The 24557-nt window shown below is 42.0% G+C and overlaps 1 protein-coding gene across 4 annotated transcripts in view; it reads right to left on the bottom strand.

Annotated features, from left to right (window-relative positions):
• Window positions 1-24557, bottom strand: part of tsnare1 (T-SNARE Domain Containing 1) — a 359325-nt gene that overhangs the window by 175219 nt on the left and 159549 nt on the right. For all 4 annotated transcript variants that reach the window (XM_034226529.1, XM_034226527.1, XM_034226528.1 and 1 more), the window contains 2 exons: window positions 20610-20687; window positions 19949-20018 (listed from right to left, as the gene is read on the bottom strand). In XM_034226529.1, coding sequence (XP_034082420.1) covers window positions 19949-20018; window positions 20610-20687 — 148 coding nt within the window. The remainder of the gene's footprint in view (window positions 1-19948; window positions 20019-20609; window positions 20688-24557) is intronic.

Genomic DNA, 24557 nt, shown 5'->3' with positions numbered 1-24557 from the left:
GTTTCCCTAGTGGACAGAAGGCTTTAAGTCAAAGATTCTCAAGTGGATTAAGATCTTGGCTTAGACTACAACATTCCAAGAAATCAACATTGTTCCTCTTAACCCAGTCTAGTGTTGCTTTAGCAGTGATGTGTGGATCATTGTCCTGCTGAAAGGTGAACCTCCATACCAGCCTCAAATGTCAGGTGTACATATACAGATAATGTATTTGATAACAGAGATAATGTGACAGTTGTATTGCACACAGGTGGAATTTATTTAACTTATTAAGTGTCTCTGAAGGTCATTGTTTGGGCTTTATACAAGGAGCGCTAATACATAATATGCAAACATACTCTCAGTTTGTCATCTTTTATTCTATACTTTTTCTTTTTTTAAATTTCATCATTTTGAACTATTTTGTGTGGATCAATTAAATAAGATCGAAACAAAAATAAATTGAATTTAATGCAATAAAATAGGAAAAAATGGAAGGGGGGGTTGAGTACTTAAAAAAGGCCCTGTGCTAACAAGGCTAACTTTTCTTGCACTAAGTTCTCTGCATGCTGTGCTAGTTTACTGTACTTGATTATGCATTATGTTCACACAAGACTTTGCAAGAAAATCGGTCCACACACACACACACACACACACACACATACACACACACACGGAAAGATTAGCAAGTGGTAAACCTCATCCTGAACTTATATGCGTCATCGTTTAGCTCCACAGCTAAACGGTGAGTCATTACAAGTCTTCAGACGTGAACTTGCACTGAGCAAATGCTCCATCAACTCACCGCCCAAAATTACAGCAGAGTACAGACGGTACGGATGGCACTCTGCATTAGGGATTTGGAGGAATGACAAATACACTCAGTATGAACGTGCAGCTGTGATGCACAGTGTGAAACATATGGAGGGGTTTATTTTAGGAACATATTAAGTGCGTTTACCAAACTACAACATGATGTTTAATAGTTCCCCTCGGCAATGACATTATCCCACTCACCAATAAATGATGCATATGTTTCATGGATCTGATGTTGCAAACAACTTAAAAAGGCACTCAAAATGATACAAATTATTATCATATTAGTGCAGCCATGATATGTTAACTTTTAGTCATAGCGCCTTTAACATGTCTGGTAAAGTCCATGCCCCCACTTGTACAATATTTTCTGTTAAAGAGGCCCTATTTAGCTTTTTGGGGGTTTCTCCCTTTCCTGTAGTGTAAACGGTCCGACAAAGACTAAAATCCCTGTGTTCCCTCCAGAGGGAGTTTCTCTCTCTCATCCTCATAAGAACAGAAGTGCTGCTGTAACTTGTTCACAAATCTGTATTGTACCATGACTTTGGTGTAATGTTAGCAGTAGACAAAAGAGTGTTGATGCATGACATATCCAACTGTGTGGCTAGTCAGTTTCCATATGCAAATAATTATAATTAATTGACCAGACTTCATAGCTTTTCCTTTCGGTTTGCAAATTCAATTAAAAAGGAACAGTGGCACCTGAAGATACAGTTGTATTCTGCTCACTGACCAGACTAGAAGGACTTAAGAGAGTTACTTCAAAGTGACTACATCGACAGAGAGTTTCTATAATAAATGGGAAAATAGTTTTATTTTGTCAGGTAGATGCCAGTGAAGGGAATCCTTTAAAACCTGTGTTCTAAAAATACATGCTGAGCTGTGCTTCCGTGCAGATGAGCTCCGATGGATCATCCATGAGTCGGTGGAAGCCCCCCCCACCACTGATACACTGTTACCAAACAATCAGAGCTCGCCCACTGCTGAGGACCCCCGAGAAGACCTTTTCAGAAGAGCTGAACAGTGATACATCTGCTAGTCACACCCACAACAAGCTCCAGAGCCAGGCGGCCAGAAACAGCATGCAAAAGATTGGAATTGCTCACACTGTGAATTTCAATCAGTCACCTCGGTGTGTGTTTCTCCTGCCTGCTCCGTGTTTGGTATTCCTTTGAGGGCTGGTGAAGGAGAACTGAGCAGCTGGCTGCAGGGGGAGGTGTGAAGGATGGAGGGGGGCAAGGTGGTGTTGGGGGTGTGGGATGAGTGGGGGGCTGTTCCCTGAGTGCAATAATAGTTTGAGAGCTTTATAGGGTAAAGCAATGTTTGTACCGGGCTCTTAAAGGGGAATGCTTGCACCAAATTGGAGTTGCTTCATTCACACTTCTGACCTGTTGCTAGCAGCAGAACATTCCTAAAACTTCATAAAAAGGTAGAACCGGAAGGAGGGTTTATTGAAAGTAAATTAAGGGTCATGGCAGTTTTGTCCGGTCCACAACCAACTTGATAATTCAAAAGCAGGCGACATGTTATTACACTGCATTTAATAACTAAAACTAATGATTACATTATTGGTCTTAAACTTTTTGCAAACCAAGCATCCAGACTCCTAGCATCTTACTAGCATACCGTAGTTAAACTCTTTCTGGCCATGTGCACTGACTGGCTGTGTTGTGACTATCACATACTACATGTAAATGACAACAGAAACAGAAATATAACTTTAGCATAACCCAGCTCTATCAATTTATATAAAACTATACAACATGCTGGTATTCATTTAAATGATATTATACAACTTTGTGATATGTCGTGCCGACATACATTTGTTTTTATCTAAATATGTGCTTAAGCTTACAATCACCTTGAGTACTCACACATAGTGAAGGCAGCATGTCAGCCACTCAGGATGTGTAGATATCGACTCATACCAAATCACTGCAGTTACCAGTTTGGCAGTGGCGTTTTCTCCTGGAGGCCAAGGGAAGCCAGGCTTCCCCTGTTTTTTCGGATTGTAGTTATAATTTTAATAAATAAATAAAAACACTTCGTTTAGTTTCGGAAATTCTTTGCCGTGTGTTGCTGCCGGCCCGTCTCTCCCCCATTCTCATTGAGTATTTTACAAAGAGTGAAACAGCGCCCCTCTAGATGTTATGGTGAAACAGTAGATTGCACTCTCTGTTGCGAGAGGAGGCCAGCCAAAATTGGCTTCCCTTGGTGAAAAAAAATGGAGGGCCTTAATCGCCTTATATTTGCCATGATGTGGGGGGGCTGCGATGAATCCCACCAACCTGGACGACGCAGAGCTGCCCAGCGCTGCTACAACATGGTAGTATTTCAGGTCCCCGTCACGGACCTGTCGGCAGGCGAAGTGCGCCTCCACATGTGCGAACCATGCCTCCGAGGCGTGCTCCCAGAATTACGGCAGCTTTACGAACACATCGCGTTCAGCCATGCTCGTTAATTTCCCGGAAACTTTCTCGGAAAAGTCAGGGTCACCAGTGTAGTGCCAGGAAAAGGGAGTCGGATGCGGTGTATTAAGAACAGAGTTCTAATCTTTATTAGCCATTAATAACAGGGAGGTTATCACATCAACTGCTCTGCTTGATGAGCTAGCAGGAATGGAAGCTAACGCTACAGGTGTTCCCACTAAAGGGTCCGTGTGGCAACACAATACGAGAGGTGAATTATGTCCAATAACGTGTCACCACAGTATCCAGGTTTATCAACACATCTCTAAGTTTATTACTGCAGTGGACTAACCCTTCATTTGTAACTTTCCACCTAATTCTGAATTCACAGCCCTTCACTAATGACTTGCTAATTAGCCATTTGGCAAGAAGTTATGAACAAGTGTCATCAAGCCATTAACAATCTTTCATTTTAAATGATGAATATGCAGACTATATTTGAACACACAGTTGAAGCTGAGCTTCCAACCACCTCTCAGAGTCTTTATCAGAAGAAAGAGCTTGAGGCGCTAACATGGATATTTGTAATGTTGTAAGGAAAAGCAACAGGACAGTCAACCCTGACATGTGGATATTATCCGGCTGAACAAAATGTGATCCGTCTCTTAAATGTGTGTCAACCACAGACCTTATTTCCAGCTATTTTCCGAAATCCTATGGAGAAATTGCATTGCATTTTTGTCGAAGGAACCGGAAGGAGTTTACTTCCGGGTTTTAGCACTGTGGCACTCTATTGCTTTTTTGTCGAGGGAACCCATGCGCAGCTTACTTCCGGGTTTTAGGAGCGTCACTGCACCACTCTATACACATGCATAAACTTCACAGCGGGCGGAACTTGTCATAAAGTCCGCGAAAATAAAGCCCACCCATTTAGAGGGAAGATGTGATTGTCATTTGACATTACTCTCTCATTGAGTTACTATAGCTGGCCATCTGTGAATTTACAGCAGGACAACCTCCACCTCCTATCTTCACCTCGCAGAGACGGCTGAAGGAGCTTCTTTAATTTAACCCTTCACATTCAAACAGAAACTGAACAGGCAGATTTGACGGATTCATTTCTTTGGAAATGTTATTTTAAATACAATTAAATCAAGTTATTTTGGTAAAACTAATGAAAAATATAACTAAAGAAATATTGGAAACAAAATATTTAAAAAAGAATGTTTTTTTTTTAATGTTTTCAAATATAATTTTTTTGAATATCTTAGGCCCTCAGAGAGGGCCTAGAGGGCCCTGACGGCTCGCCACTGCTGTTCTGACATTTTATATTATTATCTATAGGGATGCATTCCAGGAGCTTATTTAGAGACTTTCCATAAGAGAAACTCTACGGTAGAATTAAAAACCCAGATCACCAACACTGTAAAATTATACCCATACGAACACACACAGCTGCAGTTATGAAATGTATCTGACATTTAAATGTGCATCTCCAGCAGAATATACACCTACTGTGGGCACCCAGATACTGTACACACATGGCTGTGTGAGAGCGCTGTATGGAGCTTAACGTGGGTTTGAGAGGCAGAGAGATGCCTGCTTGTTGTGTAAGAGTGGAGGAGGGCGAGGTGCATCCACACACTCTGTGGACGGCTGTCACATTTATAGCGTTTCTGAAAGTGTTTCCATGTTTGTGGGGGATGTAAGTTCTCTGATTTCTAGGAACTGGTAACACAGCTGTGATTAGACAGAACAGTAATTACGAGTTTCATGACTCTGATTCCTCAACTGTTATAAACCGAATAAAAAAGGCCACGTAGGTCTCTGCAGTTGTGTGTGTTCACTGAAGGATCTTCCTTATGTGTCGCTCCATTCTGCCACCATGTGTGGCAATCCTAATGTGGCTCTGTCATAATGAGTCAACATCTTCTCCTTATAAATGAGAATGATTTACGCTTTATGATTTTTCTCTAGGCATTCCGGAAAAGCAATTCAACATACATGCCTTCTGAAACCGTGACTCTAGCCTTTCAGCGCTGCGAGGTTCTAGTTAGAGACAACTAGGCTTTGAGACACAGATACTGAGCCCTCACTGGAAGTGACAATAGCCGCTATTAGCTAGCTAGCGAACTAGCTAGTGACGATAGTTCGCCGTACCAATTGTTAAAACTCCTCAATAACCCAATACAAATAACAGTGGCTCTTTTTTTACATCAGTTTAGTGGTAGATGACTCAAATATTAAAATAAACTAAGGTATAACATTTAAATGTAAAGTGCTTTTGTTCAACCGCAATCGTGGCTGGTTTTGTTAGTTCTGTTATGTAGGGTTAAGGTTGAGATGTAGGACCCAACGAAAAAAAGAAAAATCATCCTGTGGGGACCTCAAACAGTGTACTAAATATAATGGGAATCCATCCAATAGTGGACTCACTTGACTCAGAATGGTGTACAACCAGAGTTATACTAATGAACAGCTAAAAGATGGACATAAGCACAGGACAAAAACATTTTTTATTTAATATTTTGTGCGGACAGTCAAATATAACTTTCCATATCTGGATAGAGTTTCTGGAGAGAGACTTTAATAGCTAAACATATTCAAAATACCTGTAAACAGTATGATGTTTTCTTTGATAATAGCCAAGTAAAAATAAGTGGTGGGAATGTTATATTTTTAAATGACTGTAATGAAATGATACTTTGCAGAAAGGTTTCCTGGAGAGAACTATGTCTGAAACAGATTATAGATCAAATAGCTCTGAGATAATCCATAGTTTAGTTGTATTGTAATATAATAGTACATGGGAACATATTGAAAAAACAAAGTACTGCTGCTATCCTATTTTATAAAAATCAGGACACCAGATTTATTAAAAGGTTGAAGTGATCCAACTGCAATTGTGAATTTTAGAAGAAAAAAGTACACTCAAAACGGTATTTACATAAACAATTGATAATAATACTTTGATTTTAAGTCATTGTTTTCTTAAGCAGTCATGATTCACTCATTCTTGTTTCACTTCAGCTAAATTCCTTCTGGCTAAGTCTATGTGACTTTATGATGTGCTGCAGCATGCTGGGTCTGGACGACAGTCAGTTGGGGGCGCCGCCCCCCAATCACAGCTCTGTGTCCTCTGCACGTTACAGCCAGTAGAGAATGCTTAATGCGCTAACAAAGACAATTACACTCAGGGGGGCCGGCCATTAATCTACTTAGACTTTTGCAGTGTGCATTTCCACGATTACAGGGGCAGGTCAAATTCTAACCGTGAGATTTGAGTTTTCCTGCCCAAAGACAAGCAGACAGATGGAGGCTACCATTATAACCATGGACAAATTCACTTGCTTCTGTTCCACATAACTACAGAGTCTGCTTCTCGCAGAGGGACAGTTGAGAGAAGACGGCTGATAGTGGTTTACATCTGTGTTGGATTCAATAAGAACACATTGTGTGCCATAAAGCTGTAGCTATGGACATGGAACTCCCTTGGTTGAATAATTATCAAATGTATCGGAAGTAAGGAATAAATCAACTGATAGAAGCTTGGGTAAAAATCAAACTCATGGCTATAGAAATAGCAGTTCAAACTAGGGTGACAAGTGTTGAAAGCAACATTTACAATGTCATGAAGAAGATATGTGATACTATTGAAAGCTCAATATAATGTACTACATTGACCTTGGAGTAAAACTGTAAAACGATTTTAGGATATTATAGCATCTAAATAGGATTAGGATAATATTAGGATTGGATAATAACGAATTAAAACAAATTACTTCCAAAACCAGCATCCCCCAACACTACTTATTTAGTGGGTATTGTGTAACCCAAGTAATAGATATTGTCATGTTGTGCCAGATTTCTCTAAAAGTGACTACACTGATTTAAATGTTACTGGTACTCACTTAATTGGAACAGTACATTCAGTCACTCAACCTTCATAAGGAAACACATTTGTCCCCTAAAAACTGCATAGGAATTGTTCTATTTCAAGTACAATTGCATTTTTAAAGTGATTTGTATGCTTTAGTCCCAGAATAAATGTGACTTTTGACGGGGTCGAGAAGGCTTACAATTATGATTCACCATATAGGAAACTTTAATAATTTTGAATGTCTTTTTTCTGATACGCAGCTTGAATGTATTTAAATTGTATTAAAAAAATCAGTTCACGGAAACGTTTCCTACAGGCAAGAGAAAACTTTGCAACACTTAAAACTAGTGTTCACAACACAAGTTAATGAGTTTTAAACGTCACCATTTCATTCTTGAATCAGAAAGCCTCCTGAATGGTTTCTGGAACAATCTTTCAAAACCCAGAGCTGCTGCATAACAAAACAAATCATACTGACGGCAATTTGCATCAGTCAGAGGTGGTGGATGTGTTGTTTGCATCCAGCATCAATAGTGCTGAAGGAATATGGGCAGTTAAAAATAAAAGCAGCCAAGCATTGTCGGGAAGTCTCCAAGGCAATCATAAAAAATGTTTCAATAGAATTGATGACATGCCAAACCAACACAGTGGGATAATGCATTTTAAACAGACGCAATCATCTTAGATTGGCCACTTTGTCATCAGCTTTGAATTTGGTAATTGCTGGCAGCTCAAATAAAAAAGAATAATCAATACGGAAGAGGGTGATGAAACAAAGAAAATAAGCACTTCTCTGGAAAGCAGAGATAAATGCAGCCCTTGGGTTACCCCTCGATTCCACCGGGTCCGTCTGCATCACGGCTGCGCCGCGGTTTTGGTCCGGCCTCCTCCGGCGTCATACCCTACCGGGCGCGTTTCAGGAGCGTTTCAGAATTATTTCAGAAGTGGAGCGTCATGCGTGCCGGCTCGCAGTTTTTGTTGGTTTGGGCATATTTCCTGGACAGGCTACTTTGACAAAGTTAATAATAATAATTGTAATATTCCAGTTATAAACGACATGAATCAAAGACTGTATTTTAGTGGTAAAAAAATGCATTCATCATCATAATTATTATATATATATATATAATTTACACAGTGCCTGTAAACCGGAGGAGAACGCTGGCATTTCTCCTCCTACTTGAAAGACTACGGAGGGATAGGGTCTGAAAAATTAGTTTATTTTGGGGATTGACTGGATGCTCTGACCGGTCCACTTCCTGCCCGGCGCCTCTGCAACGCGTCGCGTCAAATAGACTTGCATCCTATTTTGAGCGGAGCCCAGCGCCGAGACGCTTCTGAGTAACGCGGCCGTAACACGGACGGACCCGGTGGAATCAAGGGGTCAGACTGAGCTGGACCCCCCAGGAAGTGCAATGAAAGTGTAGGGGTGTTTCTGTAGTTTGAAAAAACATGTGTGTTTTTATAGTGTATATAATGGTATACTATGTATGTATGATTATAAAAAAACACATGACTAAAGCATTAATATTTAAAATAGCAGTTTTTACGGGACTTAAGTAATAATTTTCTTAATTTCAGGGCAATTATTTAATCAATCTTTTTATCGTTCGGTGAAAATAGCTTTGAGGTGCAATGTGACTGTCAAGAGCCGGTCAAAAATAACACCGTTATCAAATAATCTTCATGTATGGTATATCAACAGTCTCACAAAAAAACACGTAATAGCTCAGGGGGCATGGACGCACAGGGAATGTTGGTGATCATGAGACATGGACACTGGCCATTATAAATGAATAGGCAACAAATAATGTAGCCATGTCACGTTTTGAGAGACGTTTTGTTAAACTACTACGTTTTGCCCTGTGGACCAACGTAGCTATTACACGTTTATTGTGAGACTGGGTTGGCTATCTATCTATAATTTACGACATATTTGTGATACTGTGCCGCTAACCAACTGGCAGCGGTGGGAGAAGTACTCAGATATTGTACCAGAGTGTATGAATACTCTGTTACAAGTTAAAGTCCTGCATTCAAAATGTTACTCAAGTAAAAGCAGAAAAGTATTAGCATCAAAATGAAGCTTATCGCAAGTTCAATGAGGAAGACCAATATCCTCTGGTGTTACACGTCATTTCAAGACTCTCTCCCCTCCCAATAAGTGATCGAGGGCGTTACTCCCCAGCTAGCCAATCATCGCACCCGCTAACCCCTTTAAATCTGCTCTTCCCTCTCTGTCAGTCGTCATTTCAGGCGTCGACGCACAAGCAGCAGCAGGGCTTCGTCCCAGCTCCAGGCATATATTCATTAGCTCCGCAGTCTTGCGGATTAAGCTACAGGCGGCGTTCCCCAGTCGGCTAGCGGTTCCAGCCGGCCACCCCGCAAACCCGGACGCGGGAGGAAAGGACAAGGAAATCGGGTTCCACGGAAGTTCCTCCGGCTTAATGGAATTGGCCTACTTCACGCCTTCAGTCTCTCGAGAGGGCATCACTGGCATCAGGGCCGCTCAAATGCGGCGCTTCCGGCCTTCACGCGGAACGTGTCCTCATCGCATGCGAAGCTTCACCCATTTCTGGCTTCAACCACAACCCCTCCTGCAGGCAGGCAGGGCTTAAGCTACATCCCATTGAAGCTACTTCTCCTCCCGGCTCAGTAGCCAGTACTGGACACTAAGTGCGTCATAGGCGGCTAGCAGGTTCATTACACAGCCCAGGCTCTCGCCTCTTTCCCTGCGCCTCACCCCTAAAACAGGCGTCAGGGTAGCGCTGGCAAGAGGCAGTTGCAACAAATTCACGAGATGTTCGTTATATGCATTGCTGCCTTTAGTTCAGGGTTAAGGTGAGTTCCAGGCAGCGTTGGGTGTAACGTGTTACAGTATGGAGTTTCAGTAACGTATCACTTTGCCGTACGAAGTAACGTAACGCATTACTAATGCAGTTCGGGTAACTACTACCCGTTACAATGCTCAGTAAGTAACGCAGTTTCAAGCTTCAACACAGTCACGGATGCTGCTCCATCCGCTGGTTTCGGGGGGTTTCTTTCAGGGAAATCACTGTACTCAAGCTAACAGTTCTCGTACATTACATTGTCTACATCTCCCTCTTCGCCCGGACATCGGCTCATGCTGCCAATCCAAGATCTCTTCAGTTTACCCATGGTAAATATGCATATAACTGGTGGTGGTGTCTTAATAGCATATCAGGGCTTTCGTTCAGACAGGTGCTGCCAATCAAGGCATTTCTCCCTCATCCCTGCAACTCGGACGGTGGTCCTCCTCCGCCTTCATATCCCACATTCACCCGGACATCAGTGCGTGCTGGCTATCCAAGGTCTCAAACACTAAACTCGGTAATTATGCCTATAACTGGTGGTGGTTTCATAGCACGTCAGCATGTATACGTGTCACAGTGTACATGTTTAACTTTGCATGTCAGGTTGCGACCTCCGGGTCTGTGTTCTCTGTAACCCTGCACGTCAGGTTGTCACCTCCGGGTCAGCGTCATGTTTAACCCTGCGCGTGCAGGTTGCGGCCAGTGGGTCAGCGGCATGTTTAACCCTGCGTGTGCAGGTTGCGGCCAGTGGGTCAGCGTCACGTTTAACCCTGCAAGTCCAGGTCGCGGCCAGCGGGTCCGCGCTATGTTTAACCCTGCAAGTACTGCGGCCAGCGGGTCTGCGTCATGTTTAACCCTGCGTGCAGGTTGCGGCCAGTGGGTCAGCGACATGTTTAACCCTGCGTGTGTAGGTTGCGGCCAGTGGGCCTGCGCCATGTTTAACCCCGCTACGCCAGGCGTTAACCCATGGCTGGCGTTCACATAAACCCGGCAGCGATTCCGGCATTCTCATCATGTTCCCGCGTTAATCTCTCATTCATCCACAGATCTCCGCAGTCAGTCCGTAAGGGAGGAAATTCTTCACATCTCAGTACTTCATACTTCACTTCTTTTGGGGGTTCTCTCATGTTGGACTGAGGACACACTGGACGCTTCAATCACATCAGGAGGTTAAAGCAGTGATACGGGACAGGCTGGAGTTAGTCAGCTAGCATGTTTATTTCAGTCGTTATCATAATACATGCAACAGAATACTTGAAGATAAGGTCAGCACTGAGTCTCTTTCAGATTCTGTTGATATTGTTAGGTGCTTACACGTTGCACGCTATTGTCCTTCAAATGACTGATCCAAAGTAAAAAATGTGATGCATTTTTATCACATTTGACGACCCGAAACCATTAAACGTTTGTCATTATTTAATAAGAAATGAATTGTAATCCATTGAAGATAGTTTCTGAACAATTCTGTTTGGTAGTTACTCCTTTTTAAATGATTTATCATTTTAGTAGTGATAAATATCTTGTATGAACTACACTCATTGGCCACTTTATTAGGTACACCTGTTCAACTGCTCATTAACGCTAATATCTTATCAGCCAATCACATGGCAGCAACTCAATGCATGTAGGCATGTAGACATGGTCAAGATGACCTGGTAAAGTTCAAACAGAGCATCAGAACGAGGAAAAAAGGGGATTTAAGTCACCTTGAACATAGCATGATTGTTGGTGCCAGACGGCTGGTCTGAGTATTTCAGAAACTGCTGATCTACTGTGACGCACAACCATCTTTAGGGTTTGCAGAGAATGCTCAGAAAAAGGGAAAATATCCAGTGAGCGGCAGTTCTCTGGGCCAAAATGAGGTATGCAGAAGACCATCTCTGAACACAACATGTGGAACCTTGAAGCAGATGGGCTACAGCAGCAGAAGACCACATCGGCTCCCACTCCTGTCAGATAAGAACAGGAAACTGAGGCTAAAATTTGCACGGGCTCACCAAAATTCGACAATAGCTGATTGGAAAAATGTTGCCTGGTCTGATGAGTCTCGCTTTCTGCTGCGACATTCGGACAGTAGGGTCAGAATTTGGTGTATTAACATGAGAGCATGGATCCATCCTCCCTTGTATCAACGGTTCAGGCTGGTGGTGGTGGTTAATGGTGTGGGGAATATTATATTGGCATACTTTGGGCCCCTTAGTATCAATTGAGCATGGTTTAAATGCCACAGCCTACCTGAGTGTTGTTGCTGACCATGTCCATCCCTTTATGACCACAGTGGACCCATCTTCTGATGCTACTTCCAGCAGGATAAAGCGCTATGTCACAAAGCTCAAATCAAATCCGACTGGTTTCTTCTACATGACGATGAGTTCACTGTACTCAAATGGCCTCAACCATCACCATACCTAAATCCTATAGATCACCTTTGGGATGTGGTGGAACGAGAGATTCACCAATTTGGACCAAAATCTCGGAGGAATATTTCGAGCACCTAAGTAGTTGTACTCATACCACTTCAATGTCATTAGTATGCATAGAAAGTGACAGGTCACACCTCTAAGTCCCGCCTCCATAAGCCCCGCCCACTTCCGCAGGAAGTCCCGCCCCTCCAACGGTAGTCCCGCCCCCGTACGCCCCGCCCCTTCCGGCGGATGTCCCGCCCCCACTTTCGGTTTTCAAAATAAATTTTACAAATAATTTTAAAAATGATAAAAATAAAAATGCTGCCCCTACCGGTCGCCCCCGCTTCCGGTTTTCAAAATAAAATAACATGAAATTTAACAACCATGAGAAAAATAAAATGCTGCCCCCTACCGGTTTTACAAAATAATAATTTTAAATGAATCACATAGTATGCATAGGATCAATGTCCCGCCACCTAACCACTTCCTGTGCCCCTAATCCTGTATACAGTATTGACTGTAACTTACAAATACTTGCAAATAACATGAAATATAGCAACCATATATTTAAAAAGTACTGTCAATCTCTCTAACCCTCTCTCTGCTGTAGAGTGTGCCGTGAAAAGTTTTGATAACAGTTTGGACATGTCGGAAGACACGTGTGAGAGAAATCATAAAAACCCCGACATCCTCTACAGGCAAATGGCGGGCGATGGGGAGGGGGAACACACACACACACACACACACACACACACACACACACACACACACACACACACACACACAGCCCCCGCCCCTCACCCCTCTTCCGTTATGGGGGTTAGATACATAAGAGCCAGTCGTCTTTCTCACTCTTCAATATTTTTTCAAGTCGAGAGAAATGACAAAGAGTAATCTAATAAAACAGAGTATTTTCTACAGATGACTCCTCCCACTCAACGCAATAAGTCCCACCCCACTCAGCAAATCATATAAAACTAAGGACCCCCACTAAGACGACCGTTGAAAGTAGCCATGAATCTGAGAAAAACCAAGTCTGATGTAGCCTCCCCTTATTATCACCAGGATAACGGATATGGGCTTAATGACTGGATGTTACAAAGTAGGGGAGAGGATGTTCCCGAAGAAGAGCCCTCCTCTATATCATATCCATGTAAGGTCTTTAGGACAAAAGAGGACCACGATAACATGACATATGAAGAATATCTTTCTTTAAAAGATGGTATTATAGATAACCTTTATAGAAACAGTATATCTCATACCACTAGCCAAGATCGCAAACGACAATTAGCAGAAAAGAAAAGAAAAAGTAAAGAAAAACGAAGAAAAATGAAAAGCAAACGCAGAATGCGAATGAAAAGAAAAGGACGGAAAACCAAAAAGACAAAACGAAGGAAGGTGAAAAGAAAAAGGAACAAAGTGAAGAAATGTAATGGTGTTGTTGAGTCATTACCGGATCATAATAATCTTATAGATCATCTACCGCTAACCGACTGCTGCGAATGTGTTGAACAAATACCAAAAGCAATGGCAGAGCTTTGCTTCAGTATAATGAGAGAAAAAGCACGATACTGTGGAATTGCCCAAATTGGTGACAGTGCCAGAACATGCATTAAAAGACTGTTGAAGGATCTCTATTCTAGTATCGGTTGTCATTACATCGAAGGATATGCCAAAACGTGTGACGACATAGACAAAGCTTTTGAAGACAATTATATGGTACCTGTCCTTACAGGTAAACAAATTCTACGCCAGGTATTCAACAGACCACAAGAAGCACAAGAAGCCCCAGCAAGGATTACATTCAGAGCTAATAACGGTGAAACCGAAGAAGAAGCAAAGCAGATTATAATCGTTGCGGGTGAAAGGATAGAGAATTTGCATGTGATGTTAATGCATTTATCTGATATAAAAAATGCATTCGTATACTTCCAAGAGACCCCTAAACATCTACTTGGGCAATGTGAATTGAACGATAAACCGATCACTGTCAATGAAACGCGGAGAGAAGCAGCTATGCAAATCGTTAAGTCTATTACCTTGTATGCACTACGACACTAACTTGGTAAAATGTAATGTGTTTTTTTATGAAAGTGTGTTGAATGTTGTGTTTTCAATTAAACAACCATTACAAAATGAAAATGTGTTTTATTTTTTTTGCTCTCATATATAGTAATAGTATTGTAAACGAAACATTTAGAATAAATCTTCGACAGGCTGCCACACAGCCTGCAGTCCGTCACCCCGACCCTCAGTATGTGCACTGAAGAATGGGCAAAGATTACGGCTTTTTTGGGTTTTCTAACCACCATTAGGCGTCTAAAAAGAGTTGGTTTTACTGAGGCACCATATTGATTTTTGCACCACCACAAATGGAGTCATTTTCTTGACCATAAGGACCTGAGATGTGCACAAACCTGGTGACCAAATACAAGAAGCATCTGACCTATGTGCTGTCCAACAAGGGTTTCTCCACCAAGTACTAAGACATGTTTTGCAAGGGGATCAAATACTTATTTCCTCCACTATATTTGACTCTTCACTTGCTGTAACAACTATGCATTTCCTCTCTGTGGGACGAATAAAGGTATTCTGATAATTCCTCATACATACTCCTTTAAACCATTTTTTAAAAGTTAAGACATTCAATGGTAACCTTGTTAACAGAAGTGGCAATAACAGAGTGATATTGACTTTTAGTGATTTATTTATTATGCACTTTTTCCTGCAGATGTGGCTTGAGCCTCATCTCGCATAGCATTTTGGGCAGATGGATTTAGAGGCATTCAGGTTGTCCATCATCTCCAATGCCCTGACGCTCCGTGGCAGGGGGAGACGTGATGGCAGCTTATAGCAGCACTGGTTGATTATACTGTTGGACAACATATACACAAGTTTCAATTCAACATACCAAGTTGTATTGACATACTGTATACCATATCCGTTATCCTGGTGATAATAAGGGGAGGCTACATCAGACTTGGTTTTTCTCAGATTCATGGCTACTTTCAACGGTCGTCTTAGTGGGGGTCCTTAGTTTTATATGATTTGCTGAGTGGGATGGGACTTATTGCGTTGAGTGGGAGGAGTCATCTGTAGAAAATACTCTGTTTTATTAGATTCCATAAAAGCATCTGACTCTTAATGGCAGTTTGTGATTTTGAGGCTATTTCAGTGAAACAAGACTGTTTTTGAAACATTTGGCAGATTTATGCTTAAATTCTCTGAGGAAGTTACTGAAGGATACACTTTTGTGTATAAAAGCTGAAAAGTAGATAATGAAGTACTTTGTGTCCGTAGATTTCATTAAGATTCTGACTCTTAATGGTCCTCTCTAAATTTGATTCAGGGTTTGTTTTAAATGATTTGTGCTTTGTGTGTACAGACACACAGAAAAACACTGAAAAACACAAAAAATAAGGACTGTAATACACATGTATCAGACACGTCCCCCTTGCTATAATGAAGACAACAGTTTTTAAATGTAAAAAAACACTTTTTTATTTTTTCACACACAAAAATCAAATAGATATACTGATTGTAACATCCCCAGGACCGTCTCCAGCTTAGAATTCCCCATATTACTGGAGATATCGTGATGGAGTTTTTTCACTTCAGTCAGAATATTCATGTGTATGCTGCTTTCGACACAAAGATGCATTACATCTACAAACAGAGCATACACTGAGAGCACATGATACACTTTTGATGTTTGTTTCATTTCTGAGATAATGTTACAGAATGTTTCGGAAAATGAAGATTCCAGGACCACTTTAAATGTTTCGTTTACAATCGTTTCCCAATGACCCGGAATAGTACTGCCAGACCTAACGATATCTAAAATGTCTTCCAGTTTACAAACTTCAGCCATTCTGTTTACACAGGGGTCACTACTCGTTCTGTTTTCAATCGTCCTCATCACCACACTTATTAAAAGGGTATTGACTACATTCTGATCAATATATACAGAGCGTTTTGCATAGTAGTTTCCCATTTTTATTTTACTTTAAAGAAAAAAGTCCCTGGCTTCAGTTAACTGCTGGTTATTAGTCTTATTCTTCTCCCCCAACTCTGCATGGATCTTTTCAACTCTCTCCTTGAGGCGTCTGCAGTTTTTGAGATTGAGACTTTTTACAGACACTCTGCAGATTTGTGTGTAATTCTCTCACAAAGAAAACAGTAAGTCTCTTACTTTTTTTTACATGTATGACAACTTACAACTGGTAGAAAATAAAATACTTTATCTGAATACATTTTCTTTAAAGGCACTTTTTGATTTTAACGCTATTTCAATGGAGATTTTGAGACATTTTACAGACACTCTGCAGATTTATGTGTAATTCTCTCACTAAGGAAACAGTAAGTCTCTTACTTTTTTATATGTATGACAACTTACAACTGGTAGAAAGTTAAGTACTTTTTCTGACCAGATTTTCTTTAAGACTGTGACTCTTAACACTGTTTCGATGAAACACAGCAGTCTTGATAACTTGACATGACTCACATTACTTTTCTAAAATATATGTTTTTTAGAAGCGTTACTTTGATTTCAAGGCTGTGATGGCGAGAGTTTAACAGTCAATGGCATCAAGATGGTGCTCAAGAAGGACATTGTCATCCACCTTATTGATCAAGTGCTCATGCCAGACTTGCACATTTTCCCCTTATTAATGATTACCCGATTTACTACATTAATACATATATTGTTTTTCTGTAATCCATATTTTTAATGGTGTTTAAATTCCCTTTGTGCCTCAAGCTAAACAGGTGATGGAACTGGTTGGAAGTTCCCAGTCAACCTTTGGAGACATGGTGTCTGAGCTAGTCCTTTCTGCTTCCATGCAATCTGCCGCTGAGTACACTTTGCTTGCCCCCCTCAACACTGTCTTCAATGGTGAGTAACATACTGGTGATTCAATAAAGCACGCCCCTATTTAGTTGATGGCTGAAGACAAAGCCTGGGTCCATTCTCTAGACTCTATTCTAGTCACATTCTGGAATAATTGGTGATATTTAGATTTGTTTTGTATTTACCCCTCATGTGCTGAGTCATTAGTCAATATGTGTAAATGTATGGAGCTTTAGGGAAACTATACATTTATTGGCACACTGCAAAAGCTTTATGCCATGTAACAGCAAGTGTCCACTCCTCCGAGAACATTCCTGGACTTCACCCAAAGGGAGTAGAGATGATTTGTTTTTGCATTAAGAACGACAGAGAAAATTTCTCTTTTAAATGGTTTTAAATGGGTCCCAAAAAGTTTCCCAATGAGCCGGAATAGTACTGCCAGAACGCACGATATCCAAAATGTCTAACTACTAATTATTGTCGTCTTTCTTGAAACTGACGTGCTTAAATTCTCTGAGAAAGTTACTGAAGGATACACTTTTGTGTATAAAAGCTGAAAAGTAGATAATGAAGTACTTTGTGTCCGTAGATTTCGTTAAGAATCTTTGACAGATTTATGCTTAAATTCTCTGAGAAAGTTACTGAAAGATACACTTTTGTGTATAAAAGCTGAAAAAGTAGATAATGAAGTAGACTTTGTGTCCGTGTGAAACCGGCATACAGAATGTCAGTCCCTGTGTACAACTTTTTAGTGACACTCTGCAGATTTGTGTGTAATTCTCTCACAAAAGGAACTGTAAGATACACTTTTTATGTATGCAAACGTCTTTCTTGAAACTGACGTGCTGACCGTTTTACAAAACAAGTTATGTTTTCTGCTTTTTCATCCTCTGAATTGTCCTCCCCCGTCCCTCTTCCTTCACCCCTCACAACAACAAATCAAGGTGGATCTGTGAAATGAAACACCTCTTCCCAAAGCGTGACTTCCCTATTGAGGGCAGTAGGGTCTAAATCGATTGACCAGATATACTAACATGCAGAACGTACGGTATGTTTGAAAAAAGACTAACCATTTATCCAGTTCAAGCTGTCTTTAAGATGTGACATTGCGCACTGACTATTTCCCGTAAAATCGTGACAAACTATTACTTATTCTTAAATTTGATCTCTTGCTGCATGGTTGAAAATGATAGATGAAAAATAACTTTTTTTAAAAGAGTCAAGTTTTCAAGATCAGATACAGGTCAAGAAAATGCATAGAGGAGGTATGGTGCTGGCTCATTAGCCCTCTCACTCTTCTTAGAATGATCCTGTGCAATTATAGTTAATACAAGTAATTACACATTAGTTCACAAATCCATACAACTAAAAGAGAATACCCTTAGGTATCACTATTAAAACCTAAATAAGATCTTTTGAAAATAACCTCTTTGCAAAACAGATACTTCTTAACAGTTTCACAAAAACTTGAAAAGAAACATCCTTAGCCAGCGCAAACCATTTAAAACAAACCCTGAATCAAATCTAGCGGTGTCTCGCAGATTACACCCATATCAAGACGTCTCTTTTTCATATCTCTCGACTTGAAAAAATATTGAAGAGTGAGAAAGACGACTGGCTCTTATTTATCTAACCTCCATAACGGAAGAGGGGTGAGGGGCGGGGGATGTGTGTGTGTGTGTGTGTGTGTGCGTGTGTTCCCCCTCCCCATCGCCCGCCATTTGCCTGTAGAGGATGTCGGGGGTTTTATGATTTCTCTCACACGTGTCTTCCGACATGTCCAAACTGTTCTCAAAACTTTTCACGGCACACTCTACAGCAGAGAGAGGGTTAGAGAGATTGACAGTATTTTTTAAATATATGGTTGCTATATTTCATGTTATTTGCAAGTATTTGTAAGTTACAGTCAATACTGTATACAGGATTAGGGGCACAGGAAGTGGTTAGGTGGCGGGACATTGCTCTTTAGAGCAGAGAGAGGGTTAGAGAGATCGACATTACTTTTTTTAAATATATGGTTGCTATATTTCATGTTATTTGCAAGTATTTGTAAGTTACAGTCAATACTGTATACAGGATTAGGGTCACAGGAAGTGGTTAGGTGGCGGGACATTGATCCTATGCATACTATGTGATTCATTTAAAATTATTATTTTGTAAAACCGGTAGGGGGCAGCATTTTATTTTTCTCATGGTTGTTAAATTTCATGTTATTTTATTTTGAAAACCGGAAGCGGGGGCGACCGGTAGGGGCAGCATTTTTATTTGTATCATTTTTAAATTATTTGTAAATTTTATTTTGAAAACCGGAAGTGGGGGCGGGACATCCACCGGAAGGGGCGGGGCTTGTGGGGGCGGGACTTATAGGTGTGACCTGTCACTTTCTATGCATACTAACGAGATTGATGTGGTATGAGTACAACTACTCACCTATGCCACGAACAATTAAGACAGTTCAGAAGGCAAAAGAGGGTCCAACCCGGTACTAGCAAGGTGTACCTAATAAAGGGGCCGGTGAGTGTATGTGTATCTATGAAAATATAGTTCAGTATAAATAAATATATCATAATATTTGTATTTGAAATGTTGAAGCGTAGTGGTCTAAATTGTCAAGACATACGACTACTTGTGTGTGTGTGTGTGTGTGTGTGTGTGTGTGTGTGTGTGTGTGTGGTGTGTGTGTGTGTGTGTGTGTGTGTGTGTGTGTGTGTGTGTGTGTGTGTGTGTGTGTGTGTGTGTGTGTGTGTGTGTGTGTGTGTGTGTGTGTGTGTGTGACTCACAGACTCAGTCGTAGCTCTTCTGTATCTCTAGATGTCCCCAGTGATTGAAGATTATTCTCCAGTGTGACAACTGTAAGAGCAATACAAACACAGGTTATACAGGTTATAGAATAATTGGAATGTCTTCTTAAGGCTACCAAAAAACGAATTCCACCTCCATTCTATTATTACTAAGTAGTCTTTTTAAACCTTTTACATTGTAATTAATTCACTATTTCAAAAAAACTTGATGTTGCGATCCGAACGTGGCCTTTTGGTTTACTTCCTCCAATTGGGTTAGCTTATCTTCTCATTACCATCGAACCGCACTAGTGTTGGCTTGGAGACAGTCCAGTACCACTTGTAAGAGGTGGTCTTTGTGGTCTGCACAATAGCATGATTACTCTGTTCAAATTTGTCAAAACAAATTGCAGCAGGGGTTAAACTGCACAGGAGTTAGTGTAATATTGACTTGTTAAAGAGTGCTTAGAATTTAAAGAGACGAAGACTAACTCCATATGTTCCGGGTCAAAAGGTCTCAGAGTATTCATGCTGGGATGGGAGCACAATGACACACACACACACACACACACACACACACACACACACACACACACACACACACACACACACACACACACACACACACACACGCACACACATTAATAAGTGGTCTTTTTACCATTGGCGTTGATCTGGAAGATATTGGAGGAGGTCTCCTGGAACACATCTTGCAGTTCTGAAGGGCTGACCTGAGTGGCTTTGGAGAAAAAAAACATGATATCAGCAAACAGTCCTGAGCTCAGTGGAGCGAGTCACTGCAGCACAGAGCGCTGATCACACAGAAACATGCAGGGACAGCTGACTGCACCTTCTTTCATCAAAACACCCTATTTTAATTCAATGTTAGTGTTACTTTTCAAGTTCACCCTCATTATTATCATTCATATATTCAGCTTGTTGCACTGCCCCCAAAATATCAAATAATAGCAGTTTAAACAGTATGCAATGCATGTAATGCACCTTTAGATACCTTTAAACATTTGATTATGCATCTACTTTCAGAGATAATTAATGAAGCATTTTAGGTAGCACTTTCCTGGGTCAGCGTCAGACGAAGACTGACAAAGACAAAGGAGTCCTGTTGGAGTCAAAGACTGACAAAGACAAAGGAGTCCTGCGGGAGTCACGAGGGGGGCAAAGAGGAGGCAAATCCTACTTTGATTGAGCTAAGTATCGCTGGTGTTTTATTTTCTTTAGTTTTCTAGCCCCTCATGCTACAATCATGTGTATTTTCTCCATTCCTGTTTATGTGTCTTCTCGCAATTATCACTGGCCCCGTGTATCTCCTAATCGATATAACCGGCCTGCTCTCGTCTATCCCACATGCTCCACTGAGATCCAACAGCTAGTTGCAGGTGGCCTGTGGAACTGCCAGTTAGCTGTTCCTAAGGCTCTGGCTACGCCTCCCTGCAGTCTCTGGATTTCCTTGCTCTCACTGAGACCTGGATTACTCCATCCAACACATCTACCCCAGCAGCTCTCTCCACAGCATATTCCTTCTCCCATACACCCAGACCCACTGGCAGAGGAGGTGGCACTGGTCTCCTGCTATCTCCCAAATGGAGCTTTTCCCTCTTCAAGCTACCTAACTTCACTCCTTCCACCTTTGAATTCCATGCCGTCACAGTAACCCATCCTATACAGTTAACCATTGTTGTTCTCTACTGTCCACCAGGCGCCTTGGGGGACTTCTTGGAGGAATTAGATCATCTCCTCTCACACATCCCTGAAACTGGCCCTCCCGCTGTACTTCTCGGAGACTTCAACCTCCAGACAGGGAAGACAGACGAACTAACATCTCTGTTAACCACCTTTGCTTTCTCACTGTCTCCTTCCCCACCAACTCATAAAGCTGGCAATGTCCTTGATCTCATATTCTCAAGGAACTGCTCTACTTCTAACCTCTCTGTAAACCCACTCCACACCTCCGATCACTTTTTCATATAATTCTCTCTACCCCTTTCCAAACATAACAAACTAATCTCTTCTCATCCTGCACCTGTCCGCCGCAACTTCCGTTCCCTCTCCCCCTCTACCTTTGTCTCATCGGTGCTCTCAGCCCTCCCTTCCTCTGACTCGTTCCAACTTCTGCCTCCAAACTCTGCTGCAGAAACTCCTCTCTAGTCTCTCATCCTCTCTGGACTCTCTCTGTCCTCTCACATCTCGGCAGGCTCGTCAGTCCCCTCCTGCTCCCTGGCTAAATGACGCACTGCGTGCTAATAGAACCATCCTTCGGGCAGCAGAGCGGAAACGGTGGAAATCCAAACACCATGACGACCTCCTAACCTATCAGGCTCTCCTGTCCTCTTTCTCTGCTTCCATCTCTCAGGCAAAAAGCACTTTCTTTCAAGATAAGATCCAATCTTCCTATTCCAATCCCAAAAAACAATTTTCCATCTTCTCCACCCTCTTGGACCCTCCCAAAGCCCCTTCAACCTCCTCCCTTCTGTCAAGCGACTTTGTTAACCACTTTGAAAAAAAGGTTGATAATATTCGCTCTTCTTTTTCTGACTCACCTTTACTCACCACTGGGTCACCAGACCCTCCTTCCACCCACACACTGACCTCCTTTTCCCCTCTCTCTCCAAGTGAGGTTCTTACCCTCATTACCTCTGCCCGCCCTACCACCTGTCCTCTGGACCCTATCCACTCAAACCTCCTTCAGACTATCGCTCCTGATATTCTACCGTTTCTCTTCCATTTAATCAAGACTTCTCTAACTTCTGGTCACTTTCCAAACAGTCTCAAGGAGGCAAGAGTAAACCCTCTCCTAAAGAAACCCACTCTCAACCCGTCTGATGTTATAAACTACAGGCCTGTCTCTCTCCTCCCGTTCCCCTTCCTGTTCCTGTCTTTAAACAACTCTCCTGTTATCTCCATCAGAACAACCTTCTGGATCCGCACCAGTCTGGTTCCAAGGCAGGTCACTCAACATAAACTGCCCTCCTTGCTGTCTCTGAGGAACTGCACACGGCTAAAGCAGCCTCCCTCTCCTCTGTCATCATCCTTCTGGACCTGTCTGCTGCATTCGACACGGTGAACCATCAGATCCTCCTTCGCACTCTCCAAGAACTTGGAGTTTCAGGCTCTGCACTTTCCCTCATCACCTCATACCTCAAAGACCATACCTACAGGGTTACTTGGAGAGGGTCGGAGTCCGACCCTTGTCAATTAACTACAGGGGTCCCTCAGGGCTCTGTTCTTGGTCCCCTCCTCTTCTCCCTGTACACAAATTCGCTCGGATCTGTCATTAGCCTGCATGGTTTTTCATACCACTGCTACGCTGACGACACCCAATTAATTCTGTCCTTTCCCCGCTCAGAGACCCAGGTCGTCACACGCATCTCTGCTTGTCTAGCGAACATCTCTCAGTGGATGTCTGCTCATCACCTCAAGCTCAACCTTGACAAGACTGAGCTGCTCTTCCTTCCGGGAAAAGATTGTCCCACTATTGACCTAACAATCAACATCGGCACCTCTGTTGTTTCCCCGACTCAGACTGCAAGGAATCTGCGTGTGACCCTAGATAACAAACTGTCCTTCACTGCAAACATCGCTGCTACAACCCGCTGCTGCAGATACACGCTTTACAACATCAGGAGGATGCGTCCCCAGCTGACCCAGAAAGCGACGCAGGTTCTGGCCCAGGCTCTTGTCATCTCACGCCTAGACTACTGCAACTCCCTCCTGGCTGGTCTACCTGCATGTGCCATCCGACCTCTGCAGCTCATCCAGAATGCAGCGGCTCGTCTGGTCTTCAACCTTCATAAATGTTCCCACACCACGCCGCTCCTCCGCTCCCTTCACTGGCTTCCGGTAACTGCTAGAATCCACTTCAAGACACTGGTACCATGCTGTGAATGGATCTGGCCCTTCCTACATCCAGGACATGGTTAAACTGTACACCCCAGCATGTGCACTACACTCTGCATCAGCCAAACAGCTCGCTGCACCCGCACTGCGAGGGGGACCCAAGTTCCCATCAGCAAAAACACGTGGGTTTGCTATCCTGGCTCCAAAATGGTGGAATGAGCTCCCCATTGAAATCAGGACAGCAGAAAGCTTGCACATCTTCCGGCGCAGACTGAAAACTCATCTCTTTCGACTCCACTTCGAGCGATATAATTACTCACAAAGCACTTATATACTAATAAAGGACTGGCTTATCTAAAGCCAGTTGAGTAGCACTTGAAATGTTTTTGCTCTATGAAACCTGATGTACTTATATGATTCTGTTTTCTTCAAGTTTGTATCTTGTTGGTCGAACGCACTTATTGTAAGTCGCTTTGGATAAAAGCGTCAGCTAAATGTAATTTAATGTATTACAAAAAAAATCCAATGGACTGCATTACCGAAAATAACTAAAAGCAAAACATTTTCAATACATAATTTAAAGATTAAAAAGTAATAATGACAAAACATTTGAGACTGTTGCATCAGTTAGAAACTGAACTTTGTTTTCAGAATGGTTTTGAGATTTATGCTGATATCACCAAATATTTCAGTGTTATTTGGCACTACCAAAAGGTGGCAAGTGGTGAAGAAGTACAAACAGGCAAAACAACAG

This window comes from Gymnodraco acuticeps, unplaced genomic scaffold (assembly GCF_902827175.1).
Source record: "Gymnodraco acuticeps unplaced genomic scaffold, fGymAcu1.1, whole genome shotgun sequence".
NCBI classification, from domain to species: Eukaryota; Metazoa; Chordata; class Actinopteri; order Perciformes; family Bathydraconidae; genus Gymnodraco; species Gymnodraco acuticeps.
The sequence above is the reverse complement of the archived record's forward strand: the minus strand, read 5'-3'. Positions and strand labels throughout refer to the sequence as shown.